Here is a 22,895-nt window from a genome sequence, read left to right as displayed (position 1 = left end):
GCACACATGCACGTGGAGTGTGTTTGATCATAAACCTAAATTGTAGGTGGTGAACAGGCACTGAAGAGATAGATTAGGAATTCTGTGCAAAATAATTATCTGTGACCACAATATTTTTATGATTGGTCTAATTCCATTTCTGGTCAATGGTAGCCTCAAGTATGTTGATTGTTGAAGATTCTGCTCTGTGACTGCTGTTGAAAGTCCAAAGAGGATAGTTTGATAGTTCCCTCCTTGGATATGGTCGCTGTCTGGAACTTGAATGGCATGAATGCCATTTGCCACTTATTGGCCCAAGACTGGTGGTTGTCCAGGTCTTGCTGCATATGGATTCACACAGCCTCAGCTTGCAAGGAGTGGTGATTGTTGCTGAGCATACAGCAATCATTAGAACATTTCCACTTCTGAGCTTTAATGATAGGAGGAAGGTAATTAATGATGTGGTTGAGCCAAGGACCCTACCCTGAGGAACTCCTGCTGTGATGACCTTGGTTTAAGATAATTGATCTCCAACAATCCCAGCCATCTCCCTTTGTGCTAGGTATGATTCCAACCATCAGAGCAATGTATCCTTATTTCTTTTGGCTCCAGTTTGCTTCGGCTCCTTGGTGCTGTACTCAGTTAAATGCTGCTGTGATGTTGAGGACAGTTAGTCCTCTCATCTTTGGTGTCCAGGTCTTTTTCATCACATTGGGCCACTATAATATGGTCAGGATCTGTGTGGTCCTGGCAGAACCCAAACTGAGCGTGAGTGAATGGGTTACGGCTGAATATCCCAGTCTGAGCTAAACAGGGCTTTGATTGATGATGAAGCCCAGAAGTAAGGGGGCAGGTAGGCGAGTGGAGCCGAAGCAACAGTTAACTGAGTCATTTTCCTTATTGAATGGTGGATTAGGCACAAAACCCCCTATTGTTTTCGGAGTACTTCACAGCAGCATTCTCAAACAACATTTGACCCTGAGCCAAATAAGACCATTTGGGATGGTAACCTAAAGCTTAGCCAAAGAATTAAGTCTTGGGAAACGGTTTAGATGAGGAGAAGGAAGTCATGAGATGTTAGGGGATGCCAGAATCCAGAGGTGAGGCAACCGAAGATAAGCAGGTATTGATAGAGCAATTCAGATCTGGGGTATTCAAGAGATTAGAATAGTAAAGGAACCAAGCTCCCACAAACTGCCATGTCATTTGGTAATAGAGAACTTGAAAAGAAATGTGTGTTGCGGAAGCTCTTCATCTTACACTCAACAGGGCAAAAACAAGAATATCAAATTTCAAGCAGTCTCAACAGTTTAACATATTTGAGAAGAAAATTGTCATGTCAACTCTGGCTGAGATGTTGTCAAGGGGAAAGCAATGGGGCAACTGTAGGCTTCCACCCAAGGCTTTTTCTTCTATATAGATTTAACATTTGGAATTTTGGCATTTATCCTTAAGTGTAAGACTATTTTTGTTTGGGATTCTGACTCATTTAAGCGATAGGCAGTGATGTGGTGATGTCTAAATCTATTTTTGTGATTTTGGACAAGTGATAAATATTGACCCTGGATGCTCGCAGAGCTCGGTTATTTAGAATAGCCCATGCATCTGAAAAGGTGAAGGCACCTCTGGTCATCCAAATGGCAGCATCGCCAACGGTACCACACTCATACAGTCATAGAGATGTACAACACGGAAGCAGACCCTGCCAACCACCTACCCCAACCCAGTCCAGTCCCACCTGCCAGCACCTGGCCCATATCCCTCCAAACCTCCCTATTCATATACCTATCCAGATACCTTTTTAAATGTTGCAATTGTACCAGCCTCCACCACTTCCTCTGGCAGCTCATTCCATACACGCACCACCTTCTGTATGAAAGTGTTGCCCCTTAGGTCTCTTTTATATCGTTCCCCTCACACCCTAAACATATGCCGTCCAGTTCTGGACTTCCCCGACCCCAGGGAAAACACTTTGTCTATCCTATCAATGCCCCTCATAATTTTATAAACGTCTATAAGGTCACGCCTCAGCCTCCGACTCTTCAGGGAAAATGGCCCTAGTCTATTCACTACATCTCCCTACATCTCAAATTTTCCAACCTTGGCAACATCCTTGTAAATCCTTTCTGAGCCCTTCCAAGTTTCACAACATCTTCTGATAGGAAGGAGACTAGAATTGCAAGCAGTATTCAGACAGTGGCTTAACCTATGTCCTTTACAGCCGCAACATGATCTCCCAACTCCTGTACTCAATACTCTCAGCAATAAAGGCAAGCGTACCAAACACCGCCTTCACTGTCTACCTGCGACTCCTTTCAAGGAACTGTGAACCTGCACTCCAAGGTCTCTTTGTTCAGCAACACTCCCTAGGACCTTACCATTAAGCATATAAGTCCTGCTAAGATTGTTTTCCCAAAATGCAGCACCCCTCATTTATCTGAATTAAACTCCATCTGCCACTTCTCAGCCCATTGACCCATCTGATCAAGATCCCGTTGTAATCTGAGGTAACTGTCCACTGTCCACTACACCTCCAATCTTGGTGTCATCTGCAAACTTATTAACTGTACCTCTTATGTTCATATCCAAATCATTTATGTAAATGACAAGAGGTAGTGGCACTCCACTGGTCACAAGCCTCCACTCAGAAAAAGAATCCTCCACCACCACCCTTTGTCTTCTACCTTTTGATCCAGTCCTGTATCCAAATGGTGAGTTTTCCCTGTATTCCATGAGATCTAACCTTGCTCACCAGTCTCCCATGGGGAACCTTGTCGAACGCCTTATTGAAGTCCATATCGATCCCATATACCGTGCTGCCCTCATCAATCCTCTTTGTTACTTCTTCAAAAAACTCAATCAAGTTTGTGAGACACGACTTCCCACGCACAAAGCCATGCTGACTATCCCTAATCAGTCCTTGCCTTTCCAAATACATGTGCATCCTATCCCTCAGGATTCCCTCAACAACTTGTCCACCACTGACATCAGGCTCACCAGTCTATAGTTCCCTGGCTTTGTTCTTACCACCCTTCTTAAACAGTGGCACCATGTTAGCCAAACTCCAGTCTTCCGGCTCCTCACCTGTGACTATTGATGATGCAAATATCTCAGTAAGAGGCCCAGCAGTCACTTCCCTAGCTTCCCACAGAGTTCTAGGGTACACCTGATCAGGTCCTGGGGATTTATCCACTTTTAAGAGATCCAGCATGTCCTCCTCATAATGTGGACATTTTTCACTACATTCTATATCTCCCATGTCCTTCTCCACGGTAAACACTGATACAAAATACTCATTCAGAACTACACTGAAATATCAGCCTCCATGGTGGTTCTCAAATCTTGAGTAAGTATTGAACCAATAACCTTCTGCCTCAGAGTTGAAAGTGCCACCAAGTGAGCTATGGCTGGCGTCTTTATAGTATGTATAATATGCTAGAATTGTACTAATTCTGTAAGGCTTTCCAACTTGTAGCTAACTTTTTAAATATCACAAAGATCTTTGATAGTGTGAATCTGTTTATTTAATTTATTCTTTTATGGAATGTGGTCATCGCTGGCAAATCCAGCTTTGTTGCCGATCCCTGATCACACTTGAACTGAATGACATTACAAAGCTATTTTGGAAAACTATTAAAGCTCAAGTATGTTATTGTGGTAGACCAGGCCAGATAAGAAAGGTGGTTTCCTTCCCTTTTTATAGGACAGAATCATTTTCAAAATACAAAACCATTACACAAAAGGTTGGGGTATCTGTCAAAGAAATTAGGTGGATGCTTGTGGTGCTTAATATTTATTACCACCACGATTTCCAATTCTCTTGTTCTTGAAAGTGATACAGTAGAGAGGATCGCTTCCTAATCTGAGTTGGGAGCTAAACTTAACTGGGGCAATAATTGGGGAGTGATGCCACTGCCTTCTCAGTTCATACCTTATGCAGAAAACTGCACGTCGAACTTTTGTGCAAGTCTAAACACATCAGTATGCTGGACTGAAAGAATCATACAGTACAAATGGTGGCCTATGAAAAGTCCATGCAATTATTAGAGAATGGGAGGAGATTGGGAACCGGTGTTAATAAATATGATGTGTGTACTAATGCTGTGTTGTTGTTGTTGGATACAGGCTTGGGCAGATGCATTCCGGAGTTCTCCAGACCTCACTGGGGTCGTGACTGTGTATGAAGAACTGAGGAGGAAAGGGCTTGAGTTCCCTATGACTGACCTTGATGCATTGTCTCCCATTCACACACCTCAACGAGTAAGTTTGAATTGTGGTCTGGCTATTGTCATGGCCCTGATATGATTTTTATTCAGCTGAAAAAATGGCTGATTCTTTGTTTTCAAACTATTTTGGTTGAAAGTGACTCTCAGAACCTTGATGTTTTGGGTATTTGGTGCCATACTTCTAAAGCAGCTCTCTTTTATGCATACCCATCCAGTTTATGACTATGGTTGTTTGGGGACCTGTGCATGCAGTGCAAACCTAATTGGTGACAGGATTACAAAAACATTAGTTACAGATTAGAGAGGCCATCTCACTTTCAAGGACTTTGACAAAGAATAGATTTTTTTTAAATTCAGTATCCCAAAGAAGTTCAGGTTTGACAACATTTGTGGATAGTGAAAAAAGAGTTGACCTTTCAAATCGAACTCCTCAGAACTTGAGGACTGTTAGAGTTGGGTTGTAATTTTCTTAGGCCGAGAGCAGTTAAGAATAGGAACAAATTACTGCAGATGCTGGCGTCTGTGCTAAAACCAACAAATGCTGGAGATCACGGTGGGTCAGACAGCATTCATGGGAGATAGTACGGTAATGTTTCGAGTCTAGATGACTCTTCAGAGCTCTGAAGAGTCCTCTAGACTCGATGCTAGCTTGTGCTTTCAACGGATGTGTCTTAACCCACTGTGATCTCCAGCATTTGTTGTTTTCAGCCATCACGTGTTTTTGAGGAGAGGAATGATGAAAGTGGTTTTGACAAAGGCTGTATCCAATTTATAATGTTATCTGATGTTGCAATCTAGATTAGGAAATTTGATAATGGTACCTTGCATTGAAATGGGGTCAAATGAGCAAGGGGGTGGGGGGGGCTCCGAGACCAGATGAGCTTGGAGATGAGTGTGCTCACCAAAATTAGAACAAGAATATGCCCAAGACTAGGGTGGCTTGGAGCTGTTTAACTTGGTAAGTGTGACGAAGGCAGCTGAATAGGTGGTCTCACTGTTCATGATAAGAAGTTCTTGAGGCCTCTCCACACATTGAAGGGGAGTGAGATTCAAGAATTGTGGGGATAAATGAAGTAGCTTTCCAAGAAATTGGGTTTTGCCAGTGGAAAAGGAGGCCCATTACTGCTGTATGTAGTCCAGCCAGGCCTGGCAATGGTTGGTCAAACCGGTCGTGCAGCAAGTACTTCACCCCAGGTTTGTTTGCACTTGTGACTAAAGGTGGGGGTTACACCAGAAGAAGTGGATCAAAATAACAGATTTTAAGAGTTATATTGGCACTAATTATACCAAAGGTACTAGGGAGAGACTGGTTTGGTTTATCAGGGACTGCTAAAGTGTTGTAGGAGGTGGGGGCAAAATGCTTAACAGTTTGGACTTGAAAGTGAAGTTGCAAATTACTGAGGAACCTGTGTTTTTGTCCATCCCTCATTTCCCTCCAATTAAGTGGCTTGCTACCAATTAATAGTCAACAACATTGCTGTGGTTCTGGAGTCTCATGTAGGCTAGGCCAGACCAAGGAAGGATGGTCAGTATCACTCAGATTAGTGTTATATTCACAATTTAATAAAATAGAATCTAATAGCCATTTTATCTCCCTGAGCATTAGTCTGGTCCTCTGGATTGCAAACCAATTGACATTTGTGCTGCAATATGAATAATATTTGAGTCAGCTGTGATGCATAGAACTCTGGCCACTTCAATTAAATAAAGTATGAATCTAGACTCTGTAACGAGGCTCAGATCAATTGTCTTGGTGTGGATCAAGCTGAGCACTCTTTCCTGCATATAATTGCTCAGCTAATGAAGTGGATGAGCTAACAGAGTTATTAAAGAATCTCCTAAATCTTACACAATATCCTGCTGAGTAAAGTGTGAAGAACGTGTTTCCCCAGTTAATTTGCGTAATTCAGGAACAGTAGTCCAACATCAGGCATTTGTTCAAAATGTACATCTGATTTTTATCCTGCTGCTAACCCTGGATGTTACTGATGGAAACTTGTCTTTTCTTTGGACCAGATGCCAGCATTTGTTGCTGTTCCCTAATTGCCTTTGAGAGCAGTTAAAAGGCAACTGTATTGTTATGCATCTGGGTGGAATTTTGGCATTTATTGCTGAGAGGATAGAGTAAAAAAAGTAGGAGGAAATCTAGTGTTGCAACTGTAAAAAGTGTCAGGGAGACTGCGCCTGGAGTATTGCATACAATTTTAAACCACTTGAGGGATGTGTTGGATGCATTTCAAAGTAAGTTCATTAGATTGATTCCAGAAATGAAAGGATTGTCTTATGAAGAAAGATTAAGCAGTTGAGGTTTATACTCTTCAGAGTTGAGAAGAATGAGAGGAATCTAATTGAAGCACAAAAGATGCTAAAGGAGATTGGGAAGGGGGAGAAACAGAAGTAAAAAGGATGTTTCCTCATGTGGAGCAATCCAGAACAAGAGGTCCTATTTTGAGCATAAGAGATAGCAGATTTAAAACAGATGAGAAATTATCCTTTTAAAGGATCTGTGGAATTCACCATCCCAGAGTATGGTGGATGCTGGGACATGAAGGAGGAAATAAACTGATTAGTCATGAATATAAGGGTTGCGAAAAGCGGGCAGGAAAATGAAGTTGAGACTGCGAGGAGATTGGCAATGATGTTGTCAAATGGCAGAATAGAGTTCAGGGGTCTGATAACCCACTCCTGCTTCTAGTCCTTGTGTTCTTATTTTATATTCTTATGGAGTCTCATTTAAGCTAGAACAGATAAAGATACCGATTTCCTTCCCAAATGACTAATGATCCAGATGGTATTTTACAACAGTTGCTGATAGTGACAATGAAACTGAGTCTAGCTTTTGTTTCAGATTTATAAGATTGAATTTATTTATTAATTTCAGTTCTGCAAATGGGGTTTGAATGCACATCCCCTGCAGCAATAGTCTATACCTTTTGGATTATAAGCTCAGAGACATTGCTGCCCCACTACCATCTCTTCTGGACTCCTCCTCCTCCTCCTCCTCCTCCTCCTCCTCCTCCTGTGCGTAAGCCTTCATTTTACTCTTGTTTTATTTTTCAGACTATTCCCGAGGTTGACCCAGCAGTCTCTCAAAATTCTTCCCCAGTGCAGCCAGCAATGTTCCCGGTCTCCGAGCAGCCCATTCCTGTGGTATCCACAGAAGGTGGGATCACTCCTTCCCTTGAACAGGTAAAATCAGTTCGACTCCTGCCTCTGAAAATCCAATACCAAAACTGCAGTCATGTTTCACTGATGCGTAGAACATTATGCGGTTTTTCTTTTGAGGTTCTGATGCTTCGCATGCATTTCTCATCTGCATTTCCTTCCTTTCAGGGAAAACCACATTCACAGAAGGGAAATTCCTTTCACCCTGCCCTCCCCCACCTGCTGCAAGACACTATTTCCTGGCTATTCTTAAGAATTATATTACAGTTAAAAGAGCCTTTGGTCAAGAAACTAGATTATCTGGATAGTTTTTCGTAGAGTTACAGGAAGTTGAGGAAAGACTTGATTGAAATGTTCAAAATTATGAAGGATTTTGATGAAATGAAAAGAAACTGTTCTCACTGGCAGAAATATGAGAACTAAATATTTTACAATGAATTCACAGAATGTGGAATACGCTTCCTTAAAAAGTGTAGCATCCACATTCTTTAGTAGATTGCAAAAGGGAACTAGATAAGCCCTTGAAGGGGGAAGGATGGCGCAGATATGGGATGGAGCGGGAGGAGTGAGACCAATTAAATGGCTGTGAAAGAACAGACAAAAGTTAGATAGGCCAGGTGAACTTCCTGCCCCCCCACATATATCTATGATTCTGTAATTAAAAGGGGTTCTGTCGTGGCTGACTATGCCTTCAGCCTGCTTCCACTGATTAGCATTGCTATTTAGAAATGCTAGCTGCCGTTGAACAGAATCAATTTTAACTGTCTTATCATGGCTCAAGTACTTGCTCTACTGTTAGTTTATTAATAAAGACATGCTAACTTATCAAATGATTTGTCATTCAGTCGCCACCTGCTGGTAGCACTTGGGATAATACAGCTGCAGTCAAATCCATTTGGTTATCCCTGACTTTGGAACTGTATTTTAAATGTATGTTTTGCAGGTTGCGAAACTGCGCAGTGAACTGGATGTTGTTAATGGTAATGTAAAGGTGATGTCTGAAATGCTGACAGAGATGGTCCCAGGTCAAGAGGATTCTTCCGATCTTGAACTACTTCAGGTGAAGCAATGTTTTGAGATAAAAATAGAAACCGGCTTTTCAATCACCTGAGCCTCTTTTGCCATTCCATTAGATTTTGCTGAATCTACACCTCAAATCCATTTGCCTGTCTTTGCTTCATATTTTTTCAAAAATAGGATTGTGCTGGTCCTAGGGGAAAAACGTGATTCATCTGGCCAAACCCATTGTTAGTTTAAAAAAAAAAGTAAACTTTAGCTCCCCTCAATTGGTTCTATTGCCAAAATCTAGACCCTTTCCTCTTTGTTGCCGCTGTCTCTTTTGATGTCATGTTCCCCACATACACTGTCAACTTGCAAAATATTCACCTTCAGCTTCTGACCTGGACCCCTTTCCCTTGGGTTCATTTTGTTCTTATCCCTTGGCATCTTTAATCTGTGATAGTTAATGCAACAATTCTCTTAAGCCATCTTTTGGATATAAGTGATCCACACCCAGGACTTGATGACCATATGATTAGTCTTCAGCTCATACATAAAACATTATGTTCTTAAATTGATGTGTCCTTGTATTGCTAATCCCACAAATTCTGGCTATGTAATAAACAGAAACATAGAACAGGAGGGGAGGAGGAGGAGGAGAATAGCAGTTGATGTTAAAAATGTAAATACTTGCCCTGATAGCAGTTAAGTTCTGTTCAAATGGAAAGTATCGAGAACATTCCCTTAATAACACAAGAAGTTTAATGAGCCTTCGGGACTAGAAGGTTCCAGGATTCAATCATGTTCCCGGTCAGTGGTACAGATTAACATTTGACCTGAATACCCTAACATTAATGAGGTGAAAATTGATTTTTACTGATGTATGATCATAGGCAAGAATTGGACCAGGCGTACCAATTAGCCAGCTGATATTGTGTAGGCTTGTGCAGGAAGAATAACCACTTGCCTGAAGGTAACTGGTACTCTTTGAACAAGGAGTCCAGATTTTCAGGGAGCAGCAGAATTGAAGGAAGAAAAAATTGTTTAATACTTAGATAACCTTTCACTTGGAAATAATTTTTGTCTGCCATGCCTGCAGAAAATATAACTGTTGTTTAGTTCTTTAGCAGTTACCTATTACACATTTTCCACAACAGGAGCTGAACAGAACATGTCGAGCAATGCAGCAGAGGATCCTGGAGCTCATTTCAAGAGTCACTAATGAGCAAGTGACAGAGGACCTCTTGCATGTCAATGATAACCTCAATAACATATTCCTCCGATATGACAGGTAATCTAGTGCACTTCCTCAGCTATGCTGAATGATTTTTTTCATGAAGTTATTTGCATATTTATATTTATTATGTATTTACATATAAACACGCATATATGAAAACAACTTTCACAATCTTGGGATGTCTGCAAGCACAGTTTTTAAAAGTACAGTCACTGGTCACATAAGAATGTGGCATCCAGCTGATGGGCAGCACCATCCCTTCCACTAATGTGATAATGGCTATTTAATCAGCTTTAGTATTGTTGGATCTGGAATATGTTATTAATGACTAGGGTATGAGAAATACCCTTCCTGTACACTTCTGAATGTTCACCTGACAGAGCAGGCCAGGCCTCAGTCTGTCATATCTGAAAAACAGCATCATACTGTGTTGTACTGATTATGATCTTTTGTGGACCTTAAATGCACATTGTCTTCCAATTCATTGATGAGATTAGAATTGAAATAAATGTAAAATCAATTTTAGTCTCAATTCCCTTAACCTACGTTTAAACATGTCAAGTTACAATTTCAATTTTTAATCTCCAGCATGCCCAGTATGTAACTCTTAATTTGCAAAGATGTTGTGCAGTAAAAAGTTGAAGAGTTTTGAAAGATTTTAAACTGGTTGAGAACTAATGGTGCTTATGGAATCTGACTGCATTCTGGCTCAAAGTTGTAAAGACTGAAAATTCTCTGCCCTCTCATAGAATCATAAACTGATAGTCAGACATTCAGTATTTTTGTCTAGTGGTCCCCAATGTGTATCTACGTCATTGTTTTTCACATTTTTATTCAGGTTTGAAAGGTTCAGAACTGGACAGAATACCACTAATCGGGTGAGTACAATTCAACTCCTTGGAGTAAAGCCACCTTATCTAGTTTGAGTTGCTACAGACACATGGTAAATATCTCAGATTAAAGATAGATGACATTTTGTGTGTGTTGCTCGAAGTGTGAAGCACAGTTGTACTGTACAATGTAGGCCTTGTGGATCCTGGAACACTGATTTATGGTAATTGGCAAAAGAAATCTGGTAAGGCATGGAGCTGGTGGTTAAACCATAGAATCCTTATAGTGTGCAAGCAAGCCATTTGGCCCATCGAGCCTAGACTACTCCAAACAACATCCCACCCAGACCCATATCCCTGTACCCTAGCCCTGTAAACCTACATTTCCCATGACTATTCCACCTAGTCTGCACATCCCTGGACACTAGATGGATTGGCCATGCTAAATTGCTTAACCTGCACATCTTTGGACTGTGGGAGGAAACAGGAGCATCTGGAGGAAACCCATGCAGACCAGAGGAAAATGCGCAAACACCACACAGACAATTACTCAAGGGTAGAATCTAACCCAGGTTCCTGGTGCTGTGAGGCAACAGTGCTAATCACTGAGTGACCACACCGCTAAATGAAGAAATGCTTTAATGGTTACGCTGAGCTGGAAACCACAAGCAATGAGGGTAGGGGAAGCAAGTTCAATAAATTTAAAAAAGAAAGAGAACATCTTTTATTGAATTTTAAATGGTTGTGGAAGGAGCAGTGGATTCAGCATAGAAAGGCTGAATGGATTCTCCCGTGCTGTATGACTTCCATTCCACTGGCAGTCAATAATGCTTAACATTTCAATCAACTCTTCAATCCTCCTTTAAGATTAGATTAGGTTCCCCACAGTGTGGAAACAGGCCACTTTGGTCCAACAACTCCACACCGATCCTCCGCAGAGGAACCCACCCAGACCTATTCTCCTACATTTACTTCTGATTAATGTAACACAATGGACAATTTAGCATGGTCAGTTCGCCTGACCTGCACACCTTTTTGGACTGTTTGGAGGAAACTGGAACACCTGGAGGAAACCCACGAGATGCGGAGAATGTGCAAACTCCACACAGTCAGTCGCCGGAGGTGGGAATTGAACCTGGATCCCTGGCGCTGTGAGGCAGCAGTGCTAACCACTGAGCCACCATGCAACATTGGGAGTATACAATGTGGAAAGGTCAGCCCCCAATACCCATAGGTGTAAGATCCATTTCTTCTCCACCTGCAAAGTGCATCTTGCCAACTTGATAATATCAGAGGTCATTTCCTTGCTTGCATGGTTCCAAATATTTAGTCGCTTGCCTGTTATGGACTAGACCAAACACTCTTCATATGAATCAAGGAGATGGTCCAGACCCTAATTTTTCTCTTATTTAAAGGTGAGAGTAAGTTGCTGTGCTCCAGGTGAAATGCAATTGGCCACGCTACTCCGCTTTAAGCAGAGCTCACCTTATTCATGCATCGAATTAAAATAAAATCAAAAGAATGAAGAATTGTATAACTTTGATTGTAGTGGTAATCTTTACAAAGTTAAGAGTGTTTAACTTCTAAACTGCAACTGTTCCAATATAGTAACATCCCATAAACACATCCTTGGCGAAAGCAAATTCAGTAAAATAGATTGTTTCACATGCAATTCTGGCAGCAGAGTGAGAAAATTGTGGGAGAGAAAAAGAGAGCTTTTTGCTGTCACCAGGAGAGGTGTAACAGCTTCCACAGCTAACTTCAAACCCCGACAACTACTGAAAGCCTAGTTCAGTGGGAGTCTGACTCCACCCATTCATGTTGGTTCTATTGTTCTAACTTTTTTATTAAAAAAATACTGAAGGCCTCACAAGCTGTTTATTGGCTTTGAGTAGACTGCTTGGTACCTCAGTCTCAACCTCCCTTCACTTATATGAAAAAAAGGACAAAATGCACCTCTTATAGCCATCATATCATTACATCTCTCCCCTTTTTAAAAAAAAACTGAATCTACAAATCCTCATTTTTAAAAACCTTTTGTCTTACACTATTAGTACACTACAATACATATACTTAGACTCGAAGCATGCATATATTCAATACTATGGTCCATTTCAATCGGTTTCTTCTGCCACTGAATGTCTCTTGTCTTCCTTCACCACAATTATCACAATGGGTCAATAATTACATTCTTTCGTCCTGTCACCTATATAATATTCAAATTGAATGGCTACGTTAATAAGCTGGTTTTAAGCAGTCTGGTAGTTTTAGCCTTAAATTTTTCCAAACATTTTAAGGGGCTATAATCAATATATACAATCTCTCAGATATATTACTGACAACATAAGTGTTGAAGTGTTGCAATACTAACACCAAGCTCAAGGTTTTCCTCTCAATTGTGGAATATTTTTGTTGATGAATATTCAACTTTTTGGGAAAATACCCAACAGAGATTTCTATCCTCTCGTTTTGCAAGAGTACAACATCAACACCCACATCATTCACAGGACTAGCTATCTTGAATAACTATGCATAGTTATGTATGGCTCAGAATGGGGCCATGATTAACACAGCTTTTAGGTTGGCAAATGCCTTCACACTTTCCTCTGTCCCCTGAACTTTTATGCACTACTTCAAGTCAGTCAGTGGAGCAACTACGCAGCTAAAGTTTGGTACAAATTTTCAACAAAACTCATTCAAAACCAGGAAGCTTAGTACTTCCCTCTTCGATGGCATGGGAAACTCATTAATAATCTTTGTTTTCACATCCCGTGTAGCCATTTGTCCGTGTCCAATGACATGACCTAGAAACTTGGGCTTTTGCGAGCGAACTCTTAGCCAGGTTTATCACAAAGCCCGCCTTCCAAAGTAGAGTGAACAATTCTGATGGATGCTCCAAAAGTTCCTTCCACATGTGACTAAAAAAATCACCAGATCGTCTATGTACACCACACAATTGGTAATCCCAAAATGACTTTTTTGGTCAGTCTTTGAAATGCAGCTAGCACATTCTCTGTACCAAATGATAGATTTTAAACTGCTACAGTCCATTCAGTGTCACAAAAGCCAAAATTTCCTTTGTTGCTTTGGATAAAGGTGTCTGCTAGTATGCTCTGAGTAAGTCCAACTTAGACATAGATGTTGCTTGCCCCTTCTCAGTGCAGTCTTCCAAACATGGCATATCAAGGCAGGGCTTATACACTTACTGGTAATTTCCTGGCACGTGTTACTGAACAAAGACCTTGGAGTGAAGGTCCACAGTTCCTTGAAAGTGGAGTCGCAGGTCGCGAGGATAGTGAAGAAGGCGTTTGGTATGCTTTCCTTTATTGGTCAGAGTATTGAGCACTGGAGTTGGGAGGTCATGTTGCAGCTGTGTAGGACATTGGTTAGGTCTCTTTTGGAGTATTATGTGCAATTCTGGTCTCCCTCCTATTGGAAGGATGTTGTGAAACTTGAAAGGGTTCAGAAAGGATTTACAAGCATGTTGCCAGGATTAGAGGGTTTGAGCTATAGAGAGAGGCTGAATAGGCTGCGGCTGTTTTCCCAAAGGCTGAGGGGTGACCTTAGAATTTTATAAGATCATGAGGGGCATGGCTAGAGAAGATGGACAAGGTCTTTTCCCAGGGGTGGTAGAGTCCAGAACTAGAGGGCATAGGATTAGGGTGTGAGGGGAAAGATTTAAACAGGACCTAAGGGGCAAATTTTTCATGCAAAGGGTGATGCATGGATGGAATGAATTGCCAGAGGATGTGTTGGAAGCTGGTACCAATTACATCAATTAAAAGGCATCTGGATGGTATATGAATAGGAAGGGTTTAAAGGGATACCAGCCAAGTGCTGGCAAATGGGACTAGATTAGGGTAACTGGTTGACATGGACAAGTTGGACTGAAGGGTCTGTTTCCTTGCTGTGCATCTCCATGACTCTCTGCATTTTTAGATTAGTACTTCAGTTTATTCCCACATAGCTCACCTGTAATAACTCTTTCAGGTCTTTGATTTTCCTTTGAAAGGTAATTCCTTTTTATCCCAGTTTTTGACAATTTCCTCATTGTCCAGTTTAATTTGAGGAATGTCCTCTCCCCACATGCCCCAAAGCTAATTCAAACGGACTGAATTCCGTTGACTCTTAAGTGCATCCCTAATTGCGAAGCATACAAATAGAATTCCGTTATCCCAGTCCAGCAGATAGTCTTGGCTTTAGGCCCTCACCGTGGTCTTTAATGTTTGATGTCACCATTGTAACAATCCCTGTGACTCTAAATGGTATATGGTGGGTTTGAATTGTTTTATTCTGAAGCTATCCATAACTTCCTTGAACAACTTGGATGTAAAATGTGACCGTTGATCTAACTGTATTTCTACAGATAGTCCACATGTGGTTAAACAAAAATTGAGTAACTCTTTTACAATCCTTTTAGCTTGATATTGTGAAATGGAATGGCCTCTGGCAATCTAGTAGGCACGTCCATTATGGTCACCAAACACTGATTCCCACTTTTTGTTTGAGATAGGGGTCCTATGCAAATAAGACTCTTGTAAAAGGTTCCTTAAATGCAGGAATAGGTATTAAAGGTACTGGTTTTATCACTGTCAGAGGTTTTCCTATTATCTGACAAAAATGGCACATCCAGCAAAAGTTAACCACATCCTTATGCAGTTCAGACCAATAAAAATGCTTTTTTTGTACTTTAGCTTGAGTTTTCATTACACTCAAATAACTTTCTGCTGGTAGTTCATGTGCTACCTGCAACACTTCCTTTCTATAACCCACCAGTAATACAACTTGATGAGCTCCTGTACATTTTGCATCTGCCTGAATATGTGATGGTCTCCATTTCCTCATCAAGACTTAATTCTTAAGATAGTAACATACTGCAATACACTCAGACTCCTCCTCTGTATGCTTTTTGATACAAAAATCTTTATTGTAGTTAAAACACATGAGATTTCTTGTGTCTCTTTCCCCCTCATGAGTTTGCTTTTTATCCTGTGATAAAATATCTTTAATATAGTCAATGAGATTGCCTTTTCCCCTACCACCTGAGGATTTCTCTTGCCCAATTTCTATCCCCCTCAGATTGAAATTGATGTCATAAGCCAAACTTTGATTTATGAACCAACTCATAATCATCTACCATTTCCATTGCTAATCTTGAGTTTTAACACACTGATCTCCCACGAGTTCTCACTACTTCAGGAAGCGAATTTTGGAACTCTTCCAAAATAGCCAGTCTAAGACCATCACGTGTTTGATATATTTTCAATGTTTTTATCCACCTATCAAAATTACTTTGATTCCTTCAAACTCTTTATACGTCTGACCAGTTTCCCCCCTCAGATTCTGACAACGTTGTCTGTTAGCACTAGCTCATATGCACTTAAGATGGCTTTTTCACCTCATCATACTACCCAGCTACCACCTCTGAAAGTGATGCAAATACTTCACCGAGCCCTACTTACCAAGTTTATTTTAATCAACAACACCCACATCGTCATTAGTCATTTTGTTTGTTTAGCCATTTTCTCAAATGAAATGGAAAAATCTTCTACATCCTGCTCATCAAACTTTAGTAACTCTAGGTTGTATTTAAACAGATCCCACCAGACTTTTGGCTAGTATGGGTTTGCTCTTCAGCACTATGCCTATTATTACACTTACTTTTCTACCTTTGTCTCTGCCATTTTAAGGCAGCTTTCTTCTTTCTTTACTAAGTTCAAACACTCACTTTTTCACCCCCCCCTCTTTTTTTTTTCCCCTGTCTTCTGCTAGGGCGATCCTTTCCTTTCCCTTTTCCCTGCTTTTAATCATAATTCAAACTGTTTCATTTCCTTTTTATGTTCCGCCAGGATAACTTTCTTTTCATTTTTTTCCCTTGCCATGTCATTAATTCAAGGTGCTTCATGTGCAATTGAATTTTAGCCATTCCAATGATTCTGAATGCATTCCACGCAAATGTATATGTTAAGCTATTGCAGCAATTATCTTCCCTTTCCTCTCATACACAGACATCTACAACGTCTGCTTAGTTGCCAATTCCAAAAGCTTTACCATGCTCACTTTCTTTAACCACCCGAAGTGACTTCTTCCACCCTCCGGCAAAGTCTTAGCAACTGAAAGCCATTGTTAGATGAGGCCATTGTCCTGTTTAAACCAACCAAATACAACATCTAGGCAAAAACCCACAAAAGCTCACCACTCACTATCCTTGAGTCCAACAGTCCTAAATTCAATATGGAATTAGAGATTTTGATCCTGGACAAGCCCTCAATTTGTTATAGACCAGACCAAACCCCCTTCAAATATATCAAAGAGATATCTAAACACCAACTTTTATCTTATTTAAAGGCTAGTGTAAGGTGCTGTGTTCCAGATATAATTTGATTGGCCATGCTCCTCGGCTTTAAGCAAAGCACACTTTCTTCTAACCTATAGTTAAAAAACAAGCAAAAGAAAGAAGCATTGGTATAACTTTAACTGGATTGAAAAACTTAAAATAATTGTTTATTTAACCAGCAATAGATATATAGTAACAATATAGTAAAGTTCCATAAACATACCCTTGGCAAAGGCAAATTCAGTAGTATAGATTGTCTGACATGCAATTCTAGCAGCAGAGGGAGAACATCCTGGGAAAGTGAGAATTCCAGGTTTTTTTTCGCAGTGGCCGAGAGATGTAACTGCTTCTGCAGCCAACTTCAAACCCCAATAACTACTGAAAGCTAAACTAAAACCCTAGTTCTGTGGGAGTCTGACTCCACCCATCATGCTGTTCCTATTGTTCTAACTTTAAACCCCCAAGGCCTTACAAGCTGTTAACTTTATTGGTTTTGAGTACACAGCTTGTCACCTCTGTCTTAAAACCCCTTCAAAAAAATGCCAAAATTAAACTTAAAGCCATAATATTGTCACTACCTTTTAAGAATTAATTTGTCAGTGTATGCCCTCTTGAGTTAATTTTACATTAAGCAGTCAATGTTGTAATAAATTGTTGCTTAATTTCTCTTCTCCGTCACTTTCTGAAGGTGTCCAGTGGTTCAGAGAACACAGATAATTTAATCAATCTTACACCAAGCTCTCCAGCTGTTGTCACTCCAGTTACTGCCTCTAATCTTTCAACACAGTTAGCAGGGCTCAGTAAGTATTGGTTTCTTTTCATTATTAACACAGAGAATGGGTGAAAATACTGTTTTCCCCTCTGTATTTGTTTCACGGTTAGCATTACTCCTTGATACAGCATCTAGGTGATAGTTCTCTCTTTCTGAGCCAGGGCAGTATTTCTAGGAGCCATCACAGCTAAGTCTAGTTCTGTCTTATTACTACTGATTCCAATAAGATTCACTTGTTTGGTATGTCAAATTACGGTTCTGACTATTTAGTCTATAATCTTCCCATGCAGAATGTGAAATCTGTTTCTGCAATTGATAGAGTTTCATCTTTGGTTATTTGAGGTTGAAACTAATTATATGCTGAATAAAGTCAACATCAGTTGAAGATTGTATGAAATGTATATGTATTAATATACTTATTCTAAAAGAAAGATGGGTGTCAAAAGGGGCTGAAAGGTTTGGGCTTATAGGTACAGAGTATGCTGAAGGTCAGGAAAGGAAATAGCAAACTGGGAGATTCAAACCAGCCACACATCTCCCTTCTCAGCACCACGATATTGAATGTAGCCACCTCCACTGTACTCCTACTAACTGAGGCCAAAAACAGATTTTGAAGCTTGACCTTCCTAGTATCTTTGGTTCAGTCCACTGCAGTGATTACGTACTGAGCTATAAGGCAGCTGTGGAACGAAGTTGGTGACTTCCAAGAAGTACAAACATAAGAATTAAAAGCAGGAGTATACCATTTGGCTCTTCATAGCTAATCTGATTATGGCTTTAACTCTACTTTCCTGCATGTCCTTGATAGACTTTGACTCTTTTTTTCAATCAAGAATCTGTTGAACTTGGACTGAAAAATATTTAATGACCCAGCCCTCACTGTATTCTAGAGAATTCCACAGATCACCTGCCCTCCTGAGAAATTTTGGGTCTCTTGCTAAATGGGAGACTCCATATTTTTCGACACTCCCATATTCTAGTTTTTCCCACACAAGCAAGCATCCTTTCAGTATCCACTTTCTCAAGGGTCTTGTTTCAAAAACAAATTACCTCTCAATTCTTTTTAAATTATACATGCATGACCTAACCAATCTTTCCTATAACAGTCCCAAGCAATCATTTGAGTTAACTTGCTCTGTAATGTTTTTAAAAATATTTATTAATGGATGTGGGTGTTGCTGACTGGGCCAAAATTTAGTGTCCATCCCTAGTTCCTCTTGAGAAGGTGGTGATGAGCTACCCTCTTGAACTGCTGCACTCCATTTTCATTCATTCGACTGTTGGGGAGGTGTTCCATGATTTTTAGTCAGCAACACCAAAAGAACGCTATATATTTTACAGTGGTGAGTGGCTTGCAAGAAACTTGAGGTGGTAGTATTTCCATGTATCTGCTGACCTTTTCGTTCTTGATGATGGTGGTCACAGGTTTGGAAGGTTATTTGTAAGGAGCTTTGGTGAATTTCTGCAATGCATCTTGTAGGTGGTACGCCCAGCTGCTGCTGAGTGTAAATGGTGGAGGGAGCGAGCATTTGTGGATGTGACCCAAGTAAAATGAGTTGCTTTGTTCCGGATAGTGTCAACCACCTTGTATTGTTGGAGCTGCACTTCCCCAGACAAGTGGGGAGTATTCTATCACTCTACTGACTTGTGCCTTGTAGATGCTTTACAGGATTTGGGGAGTCAGGGGGTGAGTTACTCAGCTTCTGAACTGCAATTTTATATAGCTTAGTCCAGCTCAATTTCTGGTTAATGGCATAATTTCTGAGAAAGGCAAATGGAATTTCATTGTTTATTGCAGGTGAATGGAAAAAAATTTTGAAAAATTGTAGGGAATTGCAATCTTCATGTTGCGTTCGTGAATAACATATTTCCATTGTCAAGGAAAACTGGGGCCCATATATTTTATAACAGTAGGGATCACAGAAAAAACCTTTACACTGGTTTAAAATGTCAAATTTGATATTGCAAGGAATGGTTCAGATGAATTGCATAATACATGAAGCTAGATAAATGTACAAGGGTGAAAAGGATTACTGCAGTATTGAATGTTCTAAATTTTATTAATCAGTTGTTGGAGGCTTTGGAGTTCATTTGGTGACCGCTCAGATTCTAAAAAGGCCGTTCAGATTCTGATGCGTTTTATGATTTTATTTCACTGAGTAAGTGTGATGGGATACAGGAGGCCACTAACTTCGGATAAGGGACTGATCATTCAGGACTGAGATGAGGAAAAAGGTCTTCAAAGGCTTCTGAATCTATGGAATTCCTTCACCCAATGTGTAGCTCCAAAATTGAGTCTATTTTAGGCTAAGGTAGACATATGTTTTGTGTTTCAGGGAAGTGGAGATTTTGGGAGCCAGTGGGAAAATGGAGTTGAGACTGAAAGTGATTCATGATCATATTGAATGATGTAGCATGGTCAAGGGACATGTTATCCTCTTGCTCCGGATTACATTACTTGTGTGTTCTTATAGGTAAAAACAATGATTGCAGATGCTGGAAACCAGATTCTGGATTAGTGGTGCTGGAAAAGCGCAGCAGTTCAGACAGCATCCGAGGAGCAGTAAAATCGACGTTTTGGGCAAAAGCACTTCATCAGGAATAAAGGCAGTGAACCTGAAGGGTGGAAAGATAAATGAGAGGACGGTGGGGGTGGGGAGAAAGTAGAGTAGAGTACAATAAGTGAGTAGGGGTGGGGATGGAGGTGATAGGTCAGGGAGGAGGGTGGAGTGGATAGGTGGAAAAGAAGATAGGCAGGTAGGACAAGTCATGGGGACAGTGCTGAGCTGGAAGTTTGGAACTAGGGTGAAGTGGTGAAAGGGGAAATGAGGAAACTGTTGAACTCCACATTGATGCCCTCGGGTTAAAGTGTTCCGAGGTAGAAGGTGAGGCGTTCTACTTCCTCCAGGCGTCGGGTGGTGAGGGAGCAGCGGTGAAGGAGGCCCAGGACTTCCATGTCCTCGGCAGATTGGGAGGGGGAGCTGAAATGTTGGGCCACAGGGCGGTGTGGTTGATTGGTGTGGGTGTCCCGGAGATGTTCCCTAAAGTGCTCTGCTAGGAGGCGTCCAGTCTCCCCAATGTAGAGGAGACCGCATCGGGAGCAATGAATACAATAAATTATATTGGTGGATGTGCAGGTAAAAATTTGATGGATGGGGTCTGAGGGCAGAGGTGCGGGATGTGGACGAGATGTGTTGGAGGGCATCTTTAACCACGTGGAAAGGGAAATTGTGATCTCTAAAGAAGGAGGCCATCTGGTGTGTTCTGTGGTGGAATTGGTCCTCTTGGGATCAGATACGGCGGAGGCGAAGGAATTGGGAATATGGGATGGCATTTTTGCAGGAGGTAGAGTGGGAAGAGGTGTAATCCAGGTAGCTATGGGAGTCAGTGGGTTTATAATAAAAAAAAAATGCCAGTGTCAAGTCAGTCATCATTAATGGAGATGGAGAAGTCCAGGAAGGGAAGGGAGTGTCAGAGATGGTCCAGGTAAATTTGAGCTCAGGATGGAATGTGTTGGTGAAGCTGATGAGTTGCTCAACCTCCTCGTGGGAGCACGAGATGGTGCCAATGCAGTCCTCTTCCTCCACTACATTGACTGCATTGGCGCCACCTCATGCTCCCGCGAGGAGGTTGAGCAACTCATCAGCTTCACCAACACATTCCATCCTGACCTCAAATTTACCTGGACCATCTCTGACACCTCCCTCCCCTTCCTGGATCTCTCCACCTCCATTAATGATGACTGACTTAACACCGACATTTTTTACAAACCCACTGACTCCCACAGCTACCTGGATTACACCTCTTCCCACCCTACCTCTCGCAAAAATGCCATCCCATATTCCCAATTCCTCCGCCTCTGCCGTATCTGCTCCCAGGAGGACTAGTTCCACCACAGAACACATCAGATGGCGGCCTCCTTTTGAGACCGCAATTTCCCTTCACACGTGGTTAAAGATGCCCTCCAACGCATCTCGTCCACTTCCCGCACCTCTGCCCTCAGACCCCATCCCTCCAATCGTAACAAGGACAGAATGCCCCTGGTGCTCACCTTCCATCCTACCAACCTTCACAAAAACGAAATCATACACTGACATTTCCGCCACCTCCAAACAGACCCCACCACCAGGGATATATTTCCCTTTCCACTCCTTTTCGCATTCCTCAAAGACCGTTCCCTCCATGACTACCTACAACCCACTCTCCCATCCTGGCACCTTCCCCTATCACTGTAGGAATTGTAAAACCTGCGCCCACACCACCTCCCTCACCTCCATTCAAGGCCCTAAAGGAGCCTTCCACATCATCAAAGTTTTACCTGCACATCCACCAATATCATTTATTGTATCGGTTGCCCCCGATGTGGTCTCCTCTACATTGGGGAGACTGGATGCCTCCTACCAGAGCGCTTTAGGGAACATCTCCGGGATACCCGCACCAATCAACCATACCGCCCTGTGTCCCAACATTTCAGCTCACCCTCCCAAACTGCCGAGGACATGGAGGTCCTGGGCCGCCTCCACTGCTGCTCCCTCACCACCCGACGCCTAGAGGAAGAATGCTTCATCTTCCGCCTCGGAACACTTCAACCCCAGGGCATCAATGTGGACTTCAACAGTTTCCTCATTTCCCCTTTCACCACGTCACCCCAGTTCCAAACATCCAGCTCAGCATTGTCCCCATGACTTGTCCTACCTGCCTATCTTCTTTTACACCTATCCACTCCACCCTCCTCCCTGACCTATCACCTTCATCCCCTCCCCCACTCTCCTATTGTACTCTATGCTACTTTCTCCCCACCCCCACCCTCCTCTAGCTTATCTCTCCACCCTTCAGGCTCACTGCCTTTATTCCTGATGAAGGGCTTTTGCTCGAAATGTCAATTTTACTGCTCCTTGGATGCTGCCTGAACTGCTGTGCTTTTCCAGCACCACTGATCCAGAATTGTGTGTTCTTATGTCGAATACTATGCTACATGTGAAGAGCAAATCAGCTAATCTCATTCCCCTTTAACCCTGCAAATAATTTCTTTTCAGTTGCTTTTCCAATCCTCTTTTGAAAGCAGCAATTGTATCTGTCTCCACACTGAAGCAGTCCATTCCAGATCTTTTTGCCTTGTGTTGCTGTTGGTTCTTTTACTGCCATTTTAAATCTGTCCCCTCTCGTTCTCAACCCCTTTGTCAATTAGAACAATTTCTCTCCATCTACTCTCCATCCACCATGACGTTGAGTATCTGTATCAAATCTCCTCAACCTTCTCTTTTCTACCTTCTTGAAAGGAAAAACTCAGCTTCTCTCCTGTCTGTCAGTATAACCAAAGTGTCTCATCCCTGGAGCCATTCTGGTAAAG

The 22,895-nt window shown here is 41.6% G+C and overlaps 1 protein-coding gene across 3 annotated transcripts in view; it reads left to right on the top strand.

The window, feature by feature from the left end:
• Positions 1–22,895, top strand: part of tom1 (target of myb1 membrane trafficking protein) — a 112,746-nt gene that overhangs the window by 57,223 nt on the left and 32,628 nt on the right. For all 3 annotated transcript variants that reach the window (XM_060849205.1, XM_060849207.1, XM_060849206.1), the window contains exons 5-10: positions 4,105–4,239; positions 7,266–7,394; positions 8,314–8,430; positions 9,527–9,660; positions 10,445–10,484; positions 17,462–17,573. In XM_060849205.1, the coding sequence (XP_060705188.1) occupies positions 4,105–4,239; positions 7,266–7,394; positions 8,314–8,430; positions 9,527–9,660; positions 10,445–10,484; positions 17,462–17,573 (667 nt within the window). The remainder of the gene's footprint in view (positions 1–4,104; positions 4,240–7,265; positions 7,395–8,313; positions 8,431–9,526; positions 9,661–10,444; positions 10,485–17,461; positions 17,574–22,895) is intronic.

Source organism: Hemiscyllium ocellatum, chromosome 33 (genome assembly GCF_020745735.1).
Source record: "Hemiscyllium ocellatum isolate sHemOce1 chromosome 33, sHemOce1.pat.X.cur, whole genome shotgun sequence".
Taxonomy (NCBI): domain Eukaryota; kingdom Metazoa; phylum Chordata; class Chondrichthyes; order Orectolobiformes; family Hemiscylliidae; genus Hemiscyllium; species Hemiscyllium ocellatum.
Note: the sequence above shows the minus strand (reverse complement) of the source record. Positions and strands in the feature narration are given on the sequence as shown.